Below are 23,124 nucleotides of genomic sequence, written 5' to 3' on the forward strand. Positions count from 1 at the left end.
TGGCTGGGGAAGATGGGAGTTGTAGTCCATTAACAGCTGGAGGGCCACGTTTGCCCACTCCTGTGTATGCAGACAGACACACACACACCCTCTCAAAGAACAAGCCGCAAAATATTTGCATAATGGCGTTTCTTTTAAATCCAAGCAGGGTAACTGCAAAATCTTCCTGCAATACATTTGGGCACAAGCTGTTAAAGGACATGAGTACATGCTGGCAACATTCATAGTCTCTAGTGCAACAGGACCCCCACAGGACAGGGGCTGGCCAGCCCTGCAGTCCGGCTTCCTGCATTGCTCTACACCAGCCGCCCTGCAGATGTGGGCCTACAACTCCCATCATGCCTATGGCCCACTGTGACTGAGAATGCTGGGAGCTGTAGTCCAAAGCCAGCTGGAGGACTGACGTTGTGCCCCCCTGATTCGCACTTCTCTTTTCACGGACCACTTCTGCTTCTAGGTCAATCCCAAGAAGTTTCATCAACTGGAAAAATCAGAGACACTCCAACTGCTTTATCGAAGAGGTGGTTTTATCCTCATCGCTACATTTTCGGAGACAGGACACACTTTTATAACCGTCTCAGCCCCCCCTGCAGTGGACGAAAGTCAATCTCTTTCTTTCCTCGCTCCCCAAAACTGAAAACAGCTGGAATGTGCCACATAAATTAAACATAAAAATATATCAAACACAGAACAGTCACCTGGCTCTAAACCAGTAGGAGGGGCTCCCTGTGTGCACCCAATCCTCAGCTACCTCTAGATGAGCCCCCTCCCACCACAAATCAGAGCTATAAACTAAAGTACTAAGAAACAGATGTAGTGTTTAGAAACGGAGCATTTCTAAAGTCAGCGGGAAATCGCAGCAATCATCTCCCTCGCCACTGAGAAAGCAGCAGCCGTGAAAAGAGAACCAGGTTTCAGCCCCAGTCCTCTTCCCCCACCTTCCAACCCCGCTTTACCCCTCGCCTGAAAAGATGGAATAGTCCCAATCGCTGCAGGATCCTATGCAAATACTTCCATTAAGATACTCGTAATTCAAGACAAAAAATATACCCCTTTCAGGATTAGGAGCCAAAAGTGCTTCTTGAGAGCCAAAAGGAGCCCAACGTCTGCCTGCGCAGGGCCGGGTACAGGCTGAAGCACAGCACTGCTCTCCAGTTTGCCATACTTCATGGTGGGGGAAAGAGAGTTTTAATCTTTTCCCAGCGCACTCTGAGGTTAGGAAGAGATTAAAACTTCAAGCTCGCTCTTGCAGCGGAAACTTTATCTCACATCGCTAGAAAAAGCAGCAATGCAAGAAAATACCCCACTCGTGCTGCCATCGCACACATGAAATCAGTTCACGTCCCAAGGCCGTGGGCCCGGCAGAGGCGGCCTCAGACTCCGTCGGAGAGGCCTCCGTGCTCCTGGACGCCTACTAATGCACACTAAGACACGGCAGTCTCTCTCTCTCTCTCTAGTTTCACAAGACAAAAGAGTGGCCGAAGCAGCTTCCATTTGACACACGGGAGAAGGGGACCGCCCACGGGATGGAGCCGGGTCCGAGCCCTTTCGCTTTTATTTCAGGACAGGAGCTGTACAGCCAAGAGCAGGTCTGGCTTGAGCACGCTCCCCCTGTGCTCCCCTCCGGAAGCTTTGATGTCAGCCATGACCTCGGCATCCCACACGAACGTCAGGAGGGCAGAGGGCACCTGGAAAGGGAACAAAAAGGGCCTGAGGGAGGGCTGCATGCAAGGCCACTGGCCAGCCGACCAGCACCACACAGACCTCCTTCCCAGAAATCGAACTTCCACAGGCATTTTTCAAAGGCTAAGAAGATTAGATTGCTCTCAATTAGTTGGACAGCAGGCTCCAAAGAGTTCTCTGTTTTAATACAATCAATCAATCAATCAATCAATCAATCACTCTCTCTCTCTCACACACACACACACACACAATTTTGAGGATGTTGATAAACAGGAAGGGGTTCGGAGGAGGGCATCCAAGACAGGGCGGGGACTGCAAACCAAGGCCTATCAGGAGCAGTTGAAGGAGCTGGGGAGGTTTAGCCCAGGCAGGTGGCCATCCAGCCTCTGCCGGAAAACCTCCAATAAAGGAGAGCCCATGAGGCAGGCTGTTCCACTGTCTAAAGCTTTTACAGTTAAGGACGTTTTCCTAGTGTCCAGCCCAAATCTGCTTCCTTGCCATTTCATTCCACTGGTTCGAGTTCTGCTCCCACGAGCAACAGAGAACAAGACGGCGGAGGCGGCTTCTATGCAACTGCCCTTCGGACACTGAAAATGGCAACCAGATCTCCCCTTCGTCTCTGCTTCCCCAGACGAAACCTGCCCAGCTCCTTCCACTGTTCCTCACAGGACTTGGTTTCCAGACCCCTTTGCCACCTTGGCTGCCTGCCTCTCAACCCAGTCATTTCATGTTGCTATCTTATTTTTATTGTTAGGTTTATCTACCGCCTTGCATTAAAAACAATCCCAAGGCGGTTATACGTTGACCACATTCCCAGCTGACACCACACGCCCATCCTTGGCTTGCCAATCTCCAGGGGGAAGGGAACTGCAGACACCCACCCCTCTAGACAGCTCGCTCCCATGACAAACTGCCCCGAAGCTTTGGGAAATCCGTGTCCTACCCGTATCAGGCAAGGGCAAGACACCGCCCCTCCCTGCTCCCATCCCACAGTCAAGTCTCCAAGGGGAGAGCTGCAGCAAGGGGGCTGCAAATCCCCCCGCCCCGCTCCCCTCGCAAGGCGCCCCCCCCCACTTACCAGCCCACACTCGTTGAGCGCGGCACTCTCGTCTGCCAGCTTGTGGCTGCCGGGGGCCAGCAGCTCAAAAGGCAGCCAGTCGTTACGCAGCGTCTCCCGCACAAAGGTGTAGAGTGCCGAGACGGGCTCTCGGGCGTAGAATGTCCCTGCAGCGGAACAAGACGGATTTGCTGTGCATGGGTCATGAAATGCTGGAACAACAAGCAGAAGGTTGCGGGTTCGAATCCCCGCTGGGACTATATTGGGCCGCAGCGATAGAGGCAGGTGCTGAAAGGCCTCCTCTCATACTGCGCGGGAGGTGGCAATGGGAAACCCCTCCTGTATTCTGCCAAAGACAACCACAGGGCTCTGTGGGCACCAGGAGTCGAAATTGACTCAACGGCACACTTCACCTTTAGTCATGCAGCAGTGTCATAAAGGAACATGGCAATGAGGACTCCAGAGCTGGAAGTTCGTGTAAGCAGCGGGGAGAAGCCTGCCAATCGGCAGGAGTGAGAAGGAAGGGACAGAGGCCTGGAGGGCTAGACAGAGGAATGTAGGAGCCTGCCTTCGCTCCGCGGCATGCAGAAGGCCCCAGGCTCAATCCCTGGCAGCATCTCCAGGTAGGGCTGAGAAGGACTCCTGCTCGAAACTTTGGAGAGGAGCTGCTGCCAGCCAGTGTAGTCCTGCTGCCAGAGGCGAGCCAAAGTGGCCCCCCAGCGGTTGTTCAACTCCAGCTCTCAACATCCCCACCCTTCGTGTCGGCAATACTGAGCTCGCTGGACCAAAGGTCTGACTTGGCAGAAGGCAGCTTCCGAAGTCGATGCCCCCCCGAACCAGACCTCCAGCCACCTGGAGTACCTTGCAGGATGTATCCGTCAGGGAAGCGGACCCGCAGCAAGGTGTAGTTGTACTTCCTCAGCTCCCGCTGCTCTTCTTTCTCCCGCATGGCCTTGGTCCGCAGCATGGAGGCCTTCTCGACAGATTCTGCCCTTCGGAGGCAAAACACGGGGAGAAAATGAAATGTAGGCCAAGGGGGAGCCTGAAAGGCGGGGAGGGACGGGAAGGGACCCTCCAAAGCCAGCTCCAACCCCAGGGTCACATGGTAGGGGTTCCAGACTAACTCCTTTGCCTATAAGTGAGCCAGCGTGGTGTAGTGGTTAGAGTGCTGGATTAGGACCGGGGAGACCCGAGTTCAAATCCCCATTCAGCCATAAAACTAGCTGGGTGACTCTGGGCCAGCCACTTCTCTCTCAGCCTAACCTACTTCACAGGGTTGTTGTGAAAGAGAAACTCAAGTATGTAGTACACTGCTCTGGGCTCCTTGGAGGAAGAGCAGGATATAAATGTAATAATAATAATAACAATAATAATACAATGCCCTGTACAGAACTCTGAGCACAGGAAGACTGGCAGATGTTTCTGCCCTAAAGGTAAAGTGTGCCGTTAAATCGATTTCAACTCCTGGCGGCAAAGGAGTCCTGTGGTTTTCTTTGGAAGAATACAGGAGGGGTTTACCGTTGCCACCTCCCGCACAGTATGAGATGATGCCTTTCAGCATCTTCCTAGATCGCTGCTGCCTGATATAGTACCAGTAGGGATTCGAACCGGCAACCTTCTGCTTCTTAGTCAAGCATTTCCCCGCTGCGCCACTTAAGGTGGTGTTTCTGCCCTAGACACCACTTATAGAAGCCTGCAGCCAAAGCAGTGGTAACTAGCCGATCAATGTGCCATTCCTGGCCCTACACAGCTCTCTTCTCTGGTCACTCTCTCCCAGTGTCTCAAGGAGGACCACAACCAAACAAAAACATCCAAAGTTTAAAATCAAGCAGAACTTACTTACTTAAATAAATAAATTTTAGAAACCAAGTCAACACGCTGACACTTCCTGACTGTAAAAGGTGTTCCGTAATGGAACTGGCTGCAGGTCAGCCTTCAGGAAGAGAATAACAGAACGTTCAAGTTGGAAGGGACCTGAGAGGTCCTCTAGTCCAACCCCCTTGCTTAAACGCAGGATTCTGCTGGAACATCCCTGACAGATGGCTTTGCACCCTCTGTTAAAGCCTCCAGTGAAGGAGAGCATGCAGCAGACTGTTTCAGCATCTCCCTGGGGTCCTAGGCAAAGGACCTATCCATGGCTGTAACCTGGGACCTTCTGCACACATCATGACAAGTTTGGGTCCTTTCTCCTCATAGCTTCCGGCTGCTGGAATTCCACAGCCCCCCCCAGCACAGCCACTCACCGAAGCCTCTGCTCCCGTTTCAGCTCCTCAGCGGTGAGGTTGAAGAAGTCGCTGGGCAGCTCAAAGTGGGAGGCCTGGGGGGACGGCTTGAAGATGCAGAGCTGGCGATCCAGCTGGACTCTCACCGGCTCCCCACTCAGCAGCTTCTCTTTGTGTGCCTTGAGGTCATCCAGCTTCTCCAAGGCCTCCTCTTTCAGCACGTAGAAGTCCTCTGTTGTCTCTTCTGCGGGGGGGGGGGCGGGGAGGGGGTGCAAGGAAAGAGGACCAAGCTGAGCATTTGGGCTACCCTCCAGGGCTTTCTGCTTGCCCACCTGCTTGCATCCCATCCCACAAAAGCATAGTAGGAGCCAGTGTGGTGTAGTGGTTAGAGTGCTGGACTAGGACCGGAGAGACCCGAGTTCAAATCCCCATTCAGCCATGAGACTAGCTGGGTGACTCTGGGCCAGTCACTTCTCTCTCTCAGCCTAACCTACTTCACAGGGTTGTTGTGAGGAGAAACCTAAGTCTGTAGTACACCACTCTGGGCTCCTTGGAGGAAGAGCGGGATATAAATGTAAAAAATAATAAAATAAATAAATAGTATCTTGTTCTCCAGGAATGCCGCTGCTGCCACCCCCCGCAAAGCCTCTTATTTTTCATTTGTTTTTTTTATTTTAAAACAAAGAATAGCCACAAAATGGCTCTTAAAAACAAAATGGCAGCAAAAAATGACATCAGAAGTCATTTCCGGCCACTCAGCAACCGCGGAGGGGCGAAAATTGCCTATATTTCATGCTGCGGATAAAGAAACTGGTTCTCTAAGACCCGTCCGTGGATACATGAAACCATGGATAACAAGCATCTCCCATATAGAAAGATAGGTCCCTGGCCCATAGAGCTTACTCTAAAATATGACACCGGGGGCGGGGGGAAACAGAGGAAGGAGACGTTGCTAGTGATTGTATAACTTGGCTGAAAAATTAATTTTAATTTAAAAACAACAACAACAGGAAGAAGGGGGGAGTGGGGCAGGGAAGCCTAATCAGGGAAGAGAGCGGGTCTTGTGGTAGCAAGCATAAATTGTCCCCTTTGCTAAGCAGGGTCTACCCTGGTTTGCATTTGAATGGGAGACTACATATATGAGCACTGTAGGTATTCCCCTTAGAAGATGGGGCCGCAATGCTTGCTTGCAGAAGGTTCCCAGTTCCCTCCCTGGCAGCCTCTCCAAGATAGGGCTGAGAGAGACACCTGCCTGCAACCTCGGAGAAGCCGCTGCCAGTCTGTGAAGCTAATACTGATGGTCTGACTCAGTAGAAGGCAGCTTCCTATGTTCCTATGGGCAGGAGGAGTCCATGCATTGTTTCACCCACACATATTAGGCTGAAGTCACAGGAGGGCCTGGAGAACCGGGGACTGAGCCAAAGGAGGATTTCCACGGCAAAAGGGGGCTTTGAAGGAAGGCAGTGAGGCGGCAGCACACAGGCGCTCTGGGGGGCTGCTGTGGGGTCACGCTGCTACTAAACAGAGAGGAGCAGGCCTTCTACCCTCTTGGTCCCCCAGCTGCATAGTGAAGCCGGACTCCCCTTCTCCAACCCACATCAGGAAGGGCAAGAGGCAGCAACGAAGCCAGGAGGTTTGAGCAGGCCCCACGGTGGCTTTCCACCACCCCTCCCCAGTGCTTCAAACCAAGCAGCCTTGGGGGGAAAGCCCACGTTCCATGCGAGTGCCCCACAGAAACCGCAGGTCCTTGGCCAGTGAGCCACGCAGGGAGGGAGAGAGATGGCAAGATGGGCATTTGGAGACGGGGCACTGAAGGAGGAAGGACTGGAAGGGAGCCAGTCGCCAAGGCACTTGCGTTTTGCTCAACATGCGCAAAAAGGGTTGTTGTTTTTAAAAGAATTTTAATTGGTTTTAAATAGTTTTAATCATTTTTGAATTGTTTTTATATTGTTTTAGCATTGTTTTGATTGTGGTTTTTATGGGGTTTTTTTAAGTTATTGTACACCGTCCAGAGCCTCTGGATGGGGCAGTTTATAAATGAAATGAATGAATGAATGAATGAAATAATAAATAGATGAATGAATGAATGCATGCTTCTTCACTCCCCAATCCAATTGCTAATAATGTATAGTGTGCTTTGAGTGCCTTGGGCATTTCACACACGTCCTCCTGTTGAATTTGCATCTTCGTATAACAGACAGAAAGACTGAGGGGTGTGACTTGTCCGAGGTCATCTAGGGAGTGTGTGGCAGAGGAGACCTCTCTGCCACCGCGCTACACAAAACACTCGCAACAAGCCTTGCCTTGTCCTGGGACGCTCAGGGTTGCCTTCTCGAAGCCAATCGCCTGGAAAAAACTGTGCGCCCCCTCCAGAGAGTGGATCCTTTCCTAGAAGAAAAGCAAGGGGGCTGGAACTGATGACTCACATTTCATTACAGCCTCACTACCGGCTTAATGCCAGCCTGGCAAATCCCAAGTCTCCCCTCAGCTGAGAAATCAAAGATGGGAGCCCCCAAGCCACAATTCTTAGGATGTTCTCATTGGAAGGGACCTTATTCTTGTCCAGCTCCCTGACCAATGCAGGAAACTGCCAGGAGAGAAACCCCAGAGAGACGCTGCCAGTCAGCGTAGAACAGGGCTGCACTGCTTTGGCCCTCCAGTAGTTTTTGGACTACAACTCCCATCATCCCTAGCCACAGGGGTCAATAGTCAGGAATGATAAGAGTTGCAGTACAACCTGGGTAGGAGGGTACTCCTCCACAGTTGCCTCCCAGCACCGAGTATTCACAGGTAGATTGCCTCTGGACTTGGAGGTTCTAGTCTGCTGTTGGTAGGTCTCTGTGCTCTGTAACCTTGTCTCGTGACAAAGAGGCTGCCCCCCTCAGAAACAGACCCACCTGAAACACCTTGTTCTGAAGCTTTATTTTTCGGTACTTCTCTTCCTCTGGGTGGAGGTGGATGTTATCGAGGTACCTTGGGAGGAAAGAGACCAACAAGCACCATGAAGGCTCTTGCAAGCCCCAACCTGCAGAAGTTCATCCTGAAGCAAGTCCCACTGTGTTTGCTGCCCAGAGCTCTGACCGCCGAACGGATGAAGCTGCCACCAACTGAGTTGAACCCTGAATCCATCTAGCTCAGTACTGTCTACTCTGACTGGCAGCAGCAGCTCTCCAGCACCTTCTGAGTGCAGAGCAGGAGCTCTACCACGGAATCGCAGCCATTCAGTAGGAGTTCCCTTCTACTGAGCCAGGTCATGCCACACCTTGCTGAACTGTAAGGGGTTCAGGGGAGAGCAACCAAGAAGGTGAGGAGTCTGGAAACCAAGTCCTAGGAGGAATGGTTGAAGGAACTGGGTATGTTCAGCCTGGAGAGATAAGAGACGCACTTCCAAAGATCTGAAGGGTTGCCACATGAGGGAGAGCAGACTTGTTCTCTGCTGCTTCTGAAGACTAGAATCAATGGGCTGATATGGCAAAGAGGCAGATTCAGGGTAGACATCTATCTATCTATCTATAATTGCCTAAGATGTAGCCTTGGCTAATCCCGTGAGTGGCAACTCTCGTGAGATTTCATGGCAAGGCAGAGCAGAGCAGAGCACAGCAGGGGGAACCTCTGAGCCAGCCTGCCAGGGAGGGAGGGAGGTCAATGAGGAGGAGGAAGAGGCGCCACTGTGAGCCGGTCGGAGAGTGCACGTCGGCTCCAACCGCCCGTCTCTTCGCGGCGGCGGCCGCCAAGCAGGCGGGGGCACAGGCGGCAAAACCGGGGACAACTACCACCCCACTCACTTTGGCTGGTTTGAACCAAACCCCCCAATTGGGTTCGAATTCGAAGCAGCTCAAACCTAATGGCTGGTTCGGTTCGGAGTCGAACCGGTTTGCACATCCCTACAGGAGAGGGAAAACCAGGGCCGAAGGGGTGGGGACAAAATGAACACGGGGCAGGGAGCTGGATCGGTTGCGGGTGGGGGAGACAGGGAGAACTAGGGGCGCAGGTGCTCTGCGTCAGGTCAGCTAGTTCAGAGTCATGTCCTAACTGCAAAACTTGTTCAACAGCGGAACAATCTGCCTCACAGCGATCAGCTCTCCCTCACTGGCAGTTTTCCAACCGCTATCTGCCAGGGGTGCGGTTGCAGTTTCCTGCACAGAGCAGAGGGCCGGACTAGTAGACCTCCAAGGCCCCTTACAAGACTGACATTTTCCGATTCATCAGTCCATACAGCTAGGTATTATCAATGCCGACTATCAGGGCACTTTCCCAGCCCGGCAGAGACTGGATCTGGGACCTTCTGCATGCCAAGCAGGTGATCTCCCACAGGGTGATGGGTTTCTCCCCCCACAGAACTGCATCAAACCTCAACTAAAATTAAGAACAAGACACAGGGAGGAGAGCTGGTCTCGTAGTAGCAAACATTAATTGTCCCCTTTGCCAAGCAGGGTCTGCCCTGGTTTGCATATGAACGAGACACTACATGTGAAGGCTGTGAGATACTCCCCATAAGGGATGGGGCTGCTCTGGGAAGAGCACCTGCCTGCTCGCATGCAGAAGGTCCCAAGTGCCCTCCCTGGCAGCGTCTCCAAGATAGGGCTGGGAGAGACCCCTGCCTGCAACCTTACAGAAACCGCTGCCAGTCCGTGCAGACAATACTGAGCTAGATGGACCAAGGGTCTGACTCAGTGGAAGGTAGGCTCCTATGTAATGAGCTGGAATCGACAGCACCACAGCAAACCGATCACCTACTTTGCGATGGTCTCCACGCCCAGTCTGACCTTCTCCCGGTCCCTGTTGAAGGTGTGGATCTCCATGATGGAAGCAGCCACAGGGTCTTTGGACGCATGCTGGGAAGGGAAGAGGAGCCTGTGAGACAAAGGAGCTACCATGATGCTCAGAGGGTATGGGGAAGGGGGGGGGTATCTAGAGATGAGACCAGGTGTGCCCCTCCCACCACCACCACCTTTACCGCAAGAATGGCCTCTCTGAGATGGGCCTCCTTTTTGTTTTTCCGGACGGTGACCCCAGTCAAGGGGCAAGTGAAGTAGACACCTGAGACCGACAAGGCAGAGAGGTCTTCCACCAGGGTGGGTGAGGAATTCTAAAAGAGAGAATACATAATGGAAGATCTGCTGCTTCAAGAGGAGAAAATATCCCTGCAAGCTGTAGTTTGTTGGCACTGTGCCTCAGAAGAGGACTCCGTTCCCATTTGCACACATCCAGCCTCCAGAACCTCCACCAGCGGAAGGGAGGGGGCTGTAGCTCGGTGGAAGACCATCTGCTTGGGATGCAGAAGGCCCCTGCTTCCATTTCTGGCATCGCCGGTTGAGGTCTGAGAAAGACCCTTCTTTGTCAGAAATCTTGGAGAGCTGCTGCCAGTCAGAGTAGGCAATACAGAGCTGGATGGACCCAGGGTCTGACTCGGTATAAGGTACCTTCCTTTGAGACAGGGCGATAGCTCAGCAACAGAGCATCTGCTTTGGGTGCAGACAGTCCCAGGTTCAATCCCTACAGCATCTCAAGGTAGGGGTGGGAAAGACTCGTGCCGGAACATCCTGGAGAACCCCTGCCAATCAGAACTGGTCTGGTGGAAGCAAGCATGACTTGTCCCCTTAGCTAAGCAGGGTTCACCCTGGTTGCATTTGAACGGGAGACTTGATGTGTGAGCACTGGAAGATATTCCCCTCAGGGGATGGAGTTGCTTTGGGAAGAGCAGAAGGTTCCAAGTTCCCTCCCTGGCAGCATCTCCAAGATAGGGCTGAGAGAGATTCTTGCCTGCAACCCTGGAGAAGCCGCTGCCAGTCTGTGTAGACAATACTGAGCGAGATGGACCAAGGGTCTGACTCGGTAGAAGGCAGATTTGTTCTGCTTCAGCACCTTGGTCCGATTCAGCTTTAGCGGGCGCTATCTGTGCCGAGCTCTCTCGAAGCACCAGCCCCAAGGAAGTCTCTGCAACTCCTGGGATGTCTACCTGGCCCCATTTCAGTCCCAGATCCAGATGCAAGCCACATCTGCAGCCAACGTGCACATGGGCAGATTCCGGTCAAGACAGTTCAGAACCACCACACACAGGTTGTCGACCGATATGGCTGTGGGTCTTGCAGGAGGGGTTGTCAGCAAAACGTAGGTTGTGTGGGGTTGGGAGGGGGAAGCAGCACCACCCTGGCACATCACCCCATTCAAACTGAAAGCATCCCCCCCACCCAAAGACTTCCTGTCCAGCCTGCCTGGGGGAAACAGTTTTTTGTTTTGTTTTTTAAAAGATCCTCCACAAGCCACCTAGACAGTACATTTCAAGGTTAAGTTCTTTTTGACCCCAGGAGGTTTTCATGAACATCTGAAGCCATCATCAACTTCCCTGAACAAACCCAGAGGCTTCTCACAGTCTTCCTACCTTCTGATCCACAGATGCTCCTTTGTCACAGGCGGCAGCTTCGGCCATCAGCTCTTTTTTCACTAGAGGGAAGACAGAGACACGTAAGCAAAACGGCCCGGGGCAGGAGGCAAGGGAGCAGAATCTCCAGCATTTCTATCCAGGTCTGTGTGTTCAAAGCACAAACTGAAGTTCTGAGCAACTCTGCCTCATTTCAAATGTCCCAGCAGACCACATCCTCCAGGGGAAGGTCATTCATTCTGCCCACTTGGGTTGATGCTGGGGCAAACCTCAGGAAGCCGTTAGAATCCTAGGGTGTTAAGAATCAGAATGGACCTTGGAGGTCATCGAGTCCAGCTCTGGGCAGGAATCTCTAACAGCATCCCTGACAGATGGCTGCCCAGCCTCTCTCTGAAAACCTCCAGCAAAGGAGAGCCCACCACTCCAAAAGGCAGACTGATCCACTGTCCAACAGCCCTTAACTGTTAGGAGAATTTCCTAGCATCTAGTCTGAAGCTGCTTTCTTGCCATTTCAAGCCACTGGTCCTAGTTCTGCCCTCAAGGGCAACAGAGATCAAGTTTGTACCTCCTTCCATATGACAGCCCTTCAGCTAATTGAAAACAGCTCCTCATATCTCCCTCTAAGGCTTTTCTTCTCCAGGCTAACCATACCCAGCTCCTTCCTTAAAAGGACCGGGTTTCCAGACCCCTCACTTGGTCACCTCCCTCTGAACCGGTTCCAGTTTATCGACATCTTTATTGGACACAGGATTCCAAGTGAGGTCTGCATCTGAGCAGTGCAGAATGATTACCTCTTGGGATCTTATTGGGCGGGGACACTATAGGGCAGGGCTGCACAACATACGGCCCACGTGCCAGATTTGGCCCGCAGGCATATTAGCGCCGGCCCATGGTGGAAGCTGGCTTAGGCACCACCCATCTCACATGAGTGGGCAGCAGAAGCGGTGGAGAGGCGATTGCACTGCTATGGGGGCACCACTCGCCCCACACCCCAGCTCCGGAGCCCCTCTGCCTCCGTCAAGACTGGGAGCTTCCTGGGGATGAGAGCATGTATGCGCCCTGATGGAAAAACATTATCTAGATAATGGATTATCTAGATCCATTTCAGTCAGGCTTCAGAGCTGGTTTTGAACAGAAATTGCTTTGATTGCCCTATGGGGTGACCTGTGCAGAGAGAGAGAGAGAGGAGTGCAATCCTGTTCATTCTCTTGGACTTCTCAGCAGCTTTCGATATACCATTGACCATGGTATCCTTTTGGATAGGTTGGCCACAATGGGTGTGGGAGGCACTGCTCAGAGATAGTTCCGCTTCTACCTCGAGGAGCATTTCCAAAAGGTTGCTCTGGGGGATTACTGCCCAACCCCTTGGCAGTTCTGCTTTGGGGTTCCACAGTGGTCCCTTCTTTCCCCTATGATGTTTACATCGACATGAAAGTGCTGGGAGAGGTCATCCGGAGATTTGGCCCAAGGTGTCCTCAGTATGTGGATGACACTCAGTTGTATCTCTTTTTCATCTGCCTTATGGTACAGAATTCATCCTGGACTTGCTAGTCATGGGAAGACTCAAGGAGGTCAAGACACCACAGCCACACCCTGGACTGCTGGGAATCTAACACACCTTGCCTTCAAAGAGTTCCATAGGCATTACTCATCCACTCTCTAGCATGCTTTGCAGCCATAAGGACTAGAAGCTTGCCTTTGTTTGTGTGTGTTCATTAAAGCTGAGATGATTAAGAGGCCAAATCCTGCACCTGAAACCAGTGAGTGAGTGAGTGTGTTTTCTCAGCCCTTCTGTGGAATTCTGGCGGCCACAGCTCCCAGTGAAATACCTACACTACCCAAGAAGAGCCATCAGCAACTTTTCCCACTTACCCTGATTTCGGATGGCATCTTGGGATGACGGGGGCCGAGGCTTGGGCTTCTGTTCCAGCCTGGCCAGGGCTGCTGCAGCGGCCATCTGAGCTTCATTGGTTGGCCCTTGGCGAGGCTTGGGGGTGTCAGCTTTGGGTTTCTCTTTGGGGGTTCTTTCCCTGGCGAGGAGAGGAACACACACACAGAAGCTTGAGAGTAGTACCCCAGAAACTCAGAGTTCGAGCAGAAAACATGAGACACAGTAGATTGAGACCAGGCATAATGGTGTTAGAGAAGCCGGTGTTAAAAGATCCACACAATGAGTCCCCAAGCACCAGCCACATCCCCTTATCATTGGGCAAAAATACCACAGGATGGACCAGCAGTTTGAAGCCACCAGCACCAGGGGGTGGAGGGAGCTGAGAGTGATGGCTGTTCCCGACTACCCACTATCAGCACAAACTCAAAAAGCTGGCTTCCGTAAGCTTCCCTGCCTGGTTACCTGGCCCCAGTCTGGTACTCGCCATAGGCAACCAACCAGATGAGTGGTTACTTCCATGCCTGCACGGAGCAGAAGGAGAGCTGGTCTGCAGGAGGAGAGCTGGTCTTGTAGTAGCAAGCATGACTTGTCCCCTCAGCTAAGCAGGGTCCACCCTGGTTGCATATAAAAGGGAGACTAGAAGTGTGAACACTCTAAGATATTATCCTCAGGGGATGGAGCCACTCTGGGAAGAGCAGAAGGTTCCAAGTCCCCCCACACTGGCATCATCTCCAAGACAGGGCTGAGAGAGATGCCTGTCTGCAATATTGGAGAAGCAGCTGCCGGTCTGTGTAGACAATTCTGAACTAGATGGACCAAGGGTCTGACTCAGTATATGGCTGCTTCCTATGTTCTTGCATCAACTTGCCCAAGATTACCCACAGCATCCCTGAAGTGTGCAGCCCAAAGTTAGCCCTCAAAATGATCAGACCAGGCTAGGCTGCTCCACCACCTATCCCCCAATACCAAGCAGGGGAGGGAGGGAGGGAGAGAGAATGAACAAACAGGTTACAAACCTGTTCATAAAGAAAAATATGTGCCAGGAAGACCACAGGATGATACCCAGGAGTAGGTACAGAAAGGTGTACTGAAAGGATGACATGTACCGCTGGGGAGGGGAGGCGGATTAGCTGAGCAAAGAGGCCAGTGCTGTGTAGTGGCCCCTCCCCAGGCCCCTCTGCTCTCCCCTCCACAGCGTCACAACATCCTAGGTGAGCATCACAAAGGGGCCCCTGATCACCAACTGCAGGAAGAGGCCTTGCCAAACCAGTTTAGCTGCAAATAGAGATGCGCATGAACCTGTTCGGAGGCCCTTTTACGGGCCTCCAAACAGGTTCAAACACTGGGCGGTTCAGAGAGTTCAAAGGCAGGGGGAGGATAACTTTAAGGGTAGGGGAGGGTGCACTCCCCCACCCCCAACCACTGCGTTTCCACCGGCGGCACCCACTGGAAAATTGGTCCGGCAGGACGGAAGTGTACCTCCCTGCCATCCTGCCCATTCCTCGGACCGTAAGTAACCATAAGTAGCGCATATGCATGCCGAGCACGCACACAATGTCCGCACGTGCTAATTCTGGTCACTTCCGGTTCAAGGAGGAGACGGGGAGAGGTACGCTGCCACACCACCAGACCGGTTTTCCAGCAAGCGCTGGTGGGGGAAATGCTGGTGGGGGTAAGTGCACCCTCCCCCATCCTTAAAGTTATCCTCCCCCCGCCTTTGAACTGGCCCCCTCCGGTTCTGTGCATATCCCTAGCTGCAAATCCTTAACAGCTCAAGGACCCAAATGGATTCAAAGTTGGAGAGGGCCCAATTAAGTTCTGGGAGTACTGGAGTTTGCTTTAGACACACACACACACCCACCACCACCACCACCACCACCTCCCAAAAAAAAGCAGAGGAAAAGTAGCCAGGGAACAGTTTTCTTATGTTCTGATTGCCAATTGGTTTTGTCTTTACTATTACTACATTTATATATCACTTTCCAAAGTTCTCAAAGTGATTTACATAGATAGATAGATAGATAGATAGATAGATAGATAGATAGCATATTTTTGCCATATTAAGCCATCTTAGCATGGACAGGTCTATCAATGGCTACTAGACCACCTTAAGTGGCTCAGTGGGGAAATGCTTGACTAACAAGCAAGGTTGCCGGTTCCAATACTCGCTGCTACTATATTGGGCAGCAGCGATATAGGAAGATGCTGAAAGGCATCATCTCATACTGCGCGGGAGGAGGCAATGGTCAACCCCTGCTGTATTCTACCAAAGAAAATCACAGGGCTCTGTAGGTGCCAGGAGTCAAAATCGACTGGATGGAACAATTTACTTATCAATGGCTACTAGTCTGGTGGCTATAGGCCACCTCTGGCCTCAGAGGCAAGATACCTCTGAATACCAGTTGCAGGGGAGTAAGAGAAAGGGCATGCCCTCATTTCCTGCCTGTGGGTTTCCCAGAGGCATCTATCTGGTAGACCACTGTGTGAAATAGGATGCTGGACTAGACAGGCCTTGGGCCTGATCCAGGAGGGTTATTCTTATGTTCTTATCTTAAGAGCCATGCCTTGATAACTAGATGCAAGTTCTCCAGTTTGAAATTATGTATTTATTCATATTAATATTGTTTTTTGTCTCCAGGCCCATGATCTCCCACCCCACAACTCTCTCTCCATCCCACTTACAACTCTCTCATAAGAACCTCATTGATCAGGAACCAGAGGAACTGTGGAATGAAGCTGTTCAGGACAAATGTGAAAAGAGACTGCCAAAGACCAAGAAACAGAAGAAAGCAAAATGGATGTCAGAACAGATGGCGGAAATTGCCCAGAAGAGAAGAGAAGACAAAGCCAAGAAAGATAAAGACCTCAGGAAAGAACTCAATAGGGAATTTCAAAAAGCTGTTAGAAGAGACAAGGAGCAGTACTACAATGACATCTGTAAAGACCTTGAGGATGGAAATAGACACAGGGGGAAAGGAAAATTTCCCAAAATATATCTGAACTGATACTCCGGTTTCTCTTCAGATTGTATAAATCTTTCGCCTTTTTTATCTCTGAACTGAAGAAAGTTCCAACCTCGAACTGGTATGTTAAGAGATGCCAAAGGACAAATAGTAACTGATTCAGAGAAGATCAAACAGAGATGGAAGGAGCATGCTGAAAATCTGTACAGCAGGGACATCAACATCCAAGATACTCTAGAAGATATTCCCTACTTGCAAGAATCTCTAGTACAGGAACAGTGTTCCCTCTAACAGGAATTCCCAGATGTTGTTGACTACCACTCTCAGAATCCCAGCTGCAATGCCTTTTGCTTGGGGATTATGGGAGTTGTGGTCCACAACATCTGGGAATCCCTGTTAGAGGGAACACTGTACAGGAAGGTGAAGTTAGATCAGCACTCTGGTCATTACCAAGTCAGAAGGCTACAGGAATTAATGGAATAGCTACAGAAATATGGCAGGCAACAGAAGAAGAATCAGTCAAGGCTCTAACCAAACTATGCCAGCAAATTTGGAGAACAACACAGTGGCCAACAGATTGGAAGAGGTCAGTCTACATACCCAAAGAGCGGAGACTTAACAGATTGCGCAAACCATTGCAAAATATCCTTAATTTCACATGCTAGCAAAATAATGCTCAGGCTCATCCAACGCAGATTAGAGCCCTACGTGGAAAGGGAAATGCTGGATTTTCAAGCTGGTTTCGGAAAAGGCCAAGGAACAAGAGACGTCATTGCTGATGCACGCTGGAAAATTGAAAAAGCCAGAAAATACCGCAAAAAAATCAAGATGTGCTTCATTGACTACAAAAAAAGCCTTGGATTGCATCAACCATGTCAAGTTGTGGAATATCCTCAGGAAAATGGGCATCCCAGAACATCTCATTGTTCTCATGAGAAACCTATACACAGGAGAGGAAGCCACAATCCTTCGGGACATGGTGAAACAGACTGGTTCCAGATTGGCAAAGGAATAAGACAAGGCTGTCTACTTTCTCCTTATTTATTCAATTTATATGCTGAATACATACAGAGAGAAGCTGGATTGGAAGAGGATGAGCGTGGTTTGAAAGCTGAAGGAAGAAACATCAATCTGCGCTTCGCTGATGACACCACTCTGATAACTGAGAATGCGGATGATCTGCAAGCTTTAGTAATGCAATTCAAGGAGAACAGTGAAAAAATGGGATTATGACAAAATGTAAAGAAGACTAAACTAATGATAACAGGTACAACAACAGGGATGTGCATGAACTGGTTTGGAGGCCCTTTTACGGACCTCTGAACTGGTTCGAAGGTCTGGCGGTTCGACTGTGGGAGATGGTTACCTTTAAGAAGGGAGGGTGCTCTTCCGCCCTGCCAGGACTGTCTGCAGAATCACTGGTGTGAGGCGGCGGCATACCCGCTTGCCACCCAGTTTTGTCTGTGTGCAATGTGTGTGTGTGAGAGAGAGAGTTATGTGCACACATTAACTTGATGCTGCCGCCCGACAAAACTCTTTCCGCTTACAGATCATAAAAATTAGAGGGAACACTGCTTGGAGCCTTCTGCATGCAAGCCTGCAGATGCTCTTCCAAGAGTAGCCCCGTCCCCTACGGGGAACATCTCACAGCCTTCACATGTAGTCCCCCGTTCATATGCAAAGCAGGGTATACCCTGCTTAGCAAAGGGGACAATTCATGCTTGCTACCACAAGACCAGCTCTCCTCCTACAATAATGGGGGCACAAGGGAGGACAGCCTTTGCTCAGTGGTGGAGTTCATCCTTTGCATGCAGAAGCTCCTGGATTCAATCCCTGGCTGCTCCAGTTAAAAGATCTCTGGGTGCAGGTGATGGAAAAGGCCCTTCTTTGCCTAAGAGCTGCTGCCAGTCAGTGTTGACAGTGCTGAGCTAGACAGACCAAGGGTATGACTCGGCAGAAGGCAGCTTTCTGCATTCACCAGGAGCATCCATAGCTCAGAGGCAGAGTACCTGCTTTGCAAATGGAAGCAGCATCCTCAGTCAGGGCTGGGACAGACCCCTGCCTGGAACACTGGAGAGCCACTGCCAGCCAGTGCAAACAGTATTGAGCTCAATGGATCAAGAGACTGACTTAGTACAAAGCAGCAAACCATGTTCCTAAATGTGATGTTCCGTGCATGGAAAGGTGAGATTGATGGGTGGGATGAGGGGGGATGGTGAGGGGCTGCAGGAGACAGTGATGGCCAAGGGGGACGTGTGAAGCAGGGCAGAACAGATGGGGGTGGAAAAGGAAACTGGTACAGTTGAGGGAGAAGAAAGGATAGTGGGTGAAGAGGCGATGATGGGGCTCTCTCTCCCACAACACTAGAACCAGGGGTCACTCCATGAAACTGGCGGCCAGGGATTTTAGGACCAACGAAAGGAACTACTTTTTCACACAGTGCATAATTAATCTATGGAATTCTCTGCCACAAGATGTGGCAATGGCCACCCGCTTAGATGGCTTTAAAAGGGACAGACAAATTCATGGAGCGCAGGTCTATCAACGGCTACTAGCCTGGTAGCTTTACCCTCAGAGGCAGCAAGAGGCCTCTCAACACCAGTTGCAGGGGAGCAGCAGCTGCTGCTGCAGGAGAGAGGGCATGCCCTCCCCGCTTGCCTGGGGGCTTCTCAGAGGCATCTGGTGGGCCAATGTGTGAAACAGGATGCTGCTGGACTAGATGGGCCTCCTTGGGCCTGGTCCAGCAGGGCTGTTCTTATTTTTATTTATTTATTTATTTATAAATTATTGTATACCGCCTCCTCCAAAGAGGGCTAGGCGGGGAACAATAACAATCAATAAAAACAAAAAAGTTCTGAACCTCGGCCCTTGTAGCCCTCCATAATTTCACATCCTAAAGCCCCCTCTCCAAATATTTACCCCTCCCCATTTGAGCGCCTCAGATGGCCCCCCCTCCCCTCCCCGTCTCCCCTCCCCCCCAGCGCGTCCCCTTGCCCCCACCCCGACTGCTGGGGGAGCGGGGCGGTTACCTGGGCGACTCGGAGAGCTTCTGGCCCGACCCGGCCGCCTTGAACTGCAGGTCCGCCTTGATATCCTGGAAGAATTTCTTCATAGCGATACGCCCCTCCCCCCTTGCCCTCCCCCCGCACACCAAAGAAAACACACACCGCCCAAAACAAAACAACCCCCTCCTTCCCGCTCTTTGCTTCCGGCGGCGCTAAGCCGGAAGCAGGAAGCCAAGGCGGGCTTCCACTACCCATCACGTGACACGGGCTCCACAGAGGCCATCTTCAGCTAGGGCAAGGGCGGCGGGGCGTAGAAGGCGAGAAAATAAAGGCACTTCCGGTATAGGGTTTCACCACGGAGATTTTACGCCCTAGAGCGGCACGATAGGGACACTAATTCAGGGTGAGGCGGGAAGAACAGAGGGAGAAAATAAGACAGGCTTTACCGGTATAGAGTTTTACTACGGAGATCTCAAAGCCTAGAGCTGTACCATCTCAAAGCAATTTTATACAAAGAAAAAATCCAGCCGTTTGAAAACAAGGACTGACACCCTTGGTTGCACGGGCTGCTCTTTCCCTCGGAGGAGATCACCTTTTCTTCGCTATTGGCCAATAATGCAATTTCCAAATAATTCCAACGAGCATGAAAATAGAAACAGAAAATAGAAGCTGCCATATACTGAATCAGACCCTTGATCCATCTAGCTCAGTATTGTCTACACAGACTGGCAGTGGCTTCTTCAAGGTTGTAAGCAGGAGTCGCTCTCAGACCTATCTTGGAGATGTGAGGCAAGGAACTTGGAACTTTCTGCATGCCAGCAGCATTCAGTTCCACTGAGCTACAGCCTCATCCCCTAAGGGGATTTCTTAGTGTTCAGACACATAGTCTCCCATTCAAATGCAAACCAAGGTGGACCCTGCTTAGCAAAGGGGACAATTCATGCTTACTGACAAAAGATCAGCTCTCCTCCCCTAAAATAAAAGAAACTTCAATGGTTTATCAAGCCTCTCTGACCCACCTGGGGAAAAGTCAGTCCTGTTAGAGACCTGATCAATGTCAGAATTCAGGCAGGACTAAAAGCTATTTGTCCTTTGAAAACAAGGATTCTTGTGACAACCTTTAAAATGTTTATTGCATTCAAAGCTTTCATGGGCAACAGCCGACCTCATCAGATAGCAATAGCAATAGCACTTACATTTATATACCGCTCTATAGCCGAAGCTCTCTAAGCAGTTTACAATGATTTAGCATATTGCCCCCAACATTCTGGGTACAACATTCTGGATGCATTAAGTGTTATTCTTGTTAGGCAGGGGTAATGTCAAGTCGAGTCAGTGTCGACTCCTAGTGAACACAGAGCCATGTGATTTTCTTTGGTAGAATACAGGAGAGGTTTAGCATTGCCTTCTCCTGCACAGTATGAGATGATGCCTTTCAGCATCTTCCTATATCACTGCTGCCTGGGAAACATACCAGTGGGGATTTGAACCAGCAACCTCTTGCTCCCTAGGCAAGTTTAGGGATAGGGGAATATATATGAGAGAAATGGCCATACCTTGCAAAAGATATCAGAGAGTCATAGAATCACAGAATGTTCAAGTTAAAAGGAAACATGGGGGTCTTCTATTCCAGCCTCCTCTTCAATGAAGGAATCTGTTACAGCATCTCAGAGAGATGCTTTTATTTGAAAACCTCTAGAGACTTTATATGAAAACCTCTAGAGCGAAGAGCCCACCACTGCCACAGTCTTTCCACAGTCCAACCCCTCTTACATAATAAGAGCCCCTGGTGGCGCAGTGGTAAAACTGCCGCCCTGTAACCAAAAGGTTACAAGTTCGATCCTGACCAGGAGCTCAAGGTTGACTCAGCCTTCCATCCTTCCGAGGTCGGTAAAATGAGTACCCAGAATGTTGGGGGGCAATATGCTAAAATCATTGTAAACCGCTTAGAGAGCTTCCAGCTATAGAGCGGTATATAAATGTAAGTGCTATTGCTATTGCTATATAGACAGAAAATTCTTCCTAATGTCTAGCAGGAACCTGCCTCTTTGTCATGTCAACCCCTTCGTTCTAGCCCTGCCCTCAGGAGCAACAGAGCCCGCTCCTTAGAATATAAGAACAGCCCTGCTGGATCAGGCCCAAGAAGGCCCATCTAGTCCAGCATACTGTTTTGCACAGTGGCCCACCAGATGCCGCTGGAAGCCTACAGGCAGGAGTTGAGGCCATGCCCTCTCTCTTGCTGTGACTCCTCTGCAACTGGTACTCAGAGGCATCCTGCCTTCGAGGCTGGAGGTGGCCTATAGTAGACGTTGATAGACCTCTCCTCCATGAAGTTATCCAAACCCCTCTTAAAGCCATCCAGGTTATTGGCTATCCTTCTGGGTTTGTGACATCCTTTCATATATCTGAAAGCGGCCATCATATCTCCCCTTCTCTTCTGCAGGCTCAATGGGTGCACCTTAACGACCCATCTTTTTAGCCTGGCTTTTAATGTAGTTTTAAGGTTATTTAGTTTTATTTGTAATTTTAATCTTTAAAATTACTAATAAATTTGGTTTTTATTTGTCTTTTAATTGTAATGGTTTTTGATTTTAATTGTTAATTGATTTTAATGTAAACCACCCTAAGCCATCTTTGGAAGGGCGATATATCAATCAAACAAACCAACTTATCCAGCACCTTCAGTCATTCCTCAGATAAGACTTGGTTTCCAGAACACTACAGGTCATAGATATTAGAGTTGGAAGGCATCTTGGAGGTCTTCTGGTCCAACCCCATTCAGTGCAGGAATCTGTTGCAGCTATTAAGAACATAAGAAGAGTCCTGCTGGATCAGGCCCAAGGCCCATTTAGTCTAGCATCCTGTTTCACACAGTGGCCCACCAGATGCCTCTGGGGAGTCCACAGGCAAGAGGTATGTGCATGCCCTGTCTCCTGCTGTTACTCCCCTGCAACTGGTATTGGGAGGCCTTGTGCCTCTGAGGCTGGAGGTGGCCTATATTATATTATTATTATTATTACATTTATATCCCGCTCTTCCTCCAAGGAGCCTAGAGCGGTGTACTACATACTTAGGTTTCTCCTCACAACAACCTTGTGAAGTAGGTTAGGCTGAGAGAGAAGTGACTGGCCCAGAGTCACCCAGCTAGTTTCATGGCTGAATGGGGATTTGAACACGGGTCTCCCCGGTCCTAGTTCAGCACTCTAACCACTACACCATTGATAGACCTCTCCTCCATAAAGTTATCCAAACTCCTCTTAAAACCATCCAGGTTGTTGGCTGTCACCACATCTTGTGGCAGAGAATTCCACAAGTTGATTATGCATTGTGTGAAAAAGTACTTCTGTTTGTTGGTCCTAGATTTCCTGACAATCAATTCCATGGGATGACCCCTGGTTCTACTGTTATGGGAGAAGGAGAAGAATTTATCTCTATCCACTTTCTCCACACCATCCATGATTTTATAGAACTCTATCATGTCTCCCTGCAGTTGTCTTATTTCTTAACTAAAAGGCCCCAGGTGTTGTAGCCTTGCCTCATAAAGAAAGTTCTCTAGGCCAGGGATTCTCAACATTGGGTCTCCAGATGGTATTGGACTTCAACTCCCATAATCCCCAGCACCAGTGGTCTTTGGTTGGGGATTATGGAAGTTGAATCCAATAACATCTGGAGACTCAACATTGAGAATCCCTGCTCTAGGCCCCTGATCATCTTGGTTGCCCTCTTCTGCACCTATTCCTTAACTATACTTAAATATAAGATAGCCCAATTCTAGGTGGTGCTGATCACTTGGAATCCTGTGTCCAGTTTATTTTATTTAAAATATTTATATCCTGCCCCTCCAGTATAATTCTGGTCCCTGCATTTTAACAAGAGCATTGATAAACTGGAAGGGGTTCAGAGGAGGGCAACCGAGATGGT

The 23,124-nt window shown here is 50.4% G+C and overlaps 1 protein-coding gene across 4 annotated transcripts; it reads right to left on the reverse strand.

The window, feature by feature from the left end:
* Positions 1–506: 506 nt before the first annotated feature.
* UBXN6 (UBX domain protein 6) lies at positions 507–19,402 on the reverse strand. 4 transcript variants are annotated; one of them, XM_053297103.1, is made up of 11 exons: positions 19,228–19,402; positions 13,217–13,374; positions 11,345–11,406; positions 9,920–10,051; positions 9,700–9,797; positions 7,860–7,935; positions 7,266–7,350; positions 4,984–5,206; positions 3,602–3,732; positions 2,762–2,952; positions 507–1,688 (listed from the first exon to the last, which is right to left on the reverse strand). In XM_053297103.1, exons 1-11 carry the CDS (start codon positions 19,308–19,310, stop codon positions 1,560–1,562), a joined length of 1,368 nt encoding a protein of 455 aa, XP_053153078.1. In that variant the 5' UTR covers positions 19,311–19,402; the 3' UTR covers positions 507–1,559. The 4 variants fall into 4 exon arrangements, with proteins under 4 accessions (XP_053153078.1, XP_053153080.1, XP_053153077.1 ...); XM_053297105.1 differs by having other exon boundaries at positions 2,762–2,907; positions 19,228–19,376; XM_053297102.1 differs by lacking the exon at positions 19,228–19,402 and adding an exon at positions 14,252–14,397.
* Positions 19,403–23,124: the final 3,722 nt, after the last annotated feature.

The sequence above is a fragment of the Hemicordylus capensis genome, chromosome 2 (genome assembly GCF_027244095.1).
Source record: "Hemicordylus capensis ecotype Gifberg chromosome 2, rHemCap1.1.pri, whole genome shotgun sequence".
NCBI classification, from domain to species: Eukaryota; Metazoa; Chordata; class Lepidosauria; order Squamata; family Cordylidae; genus Hemicordylus; species Hemicordylus capensis.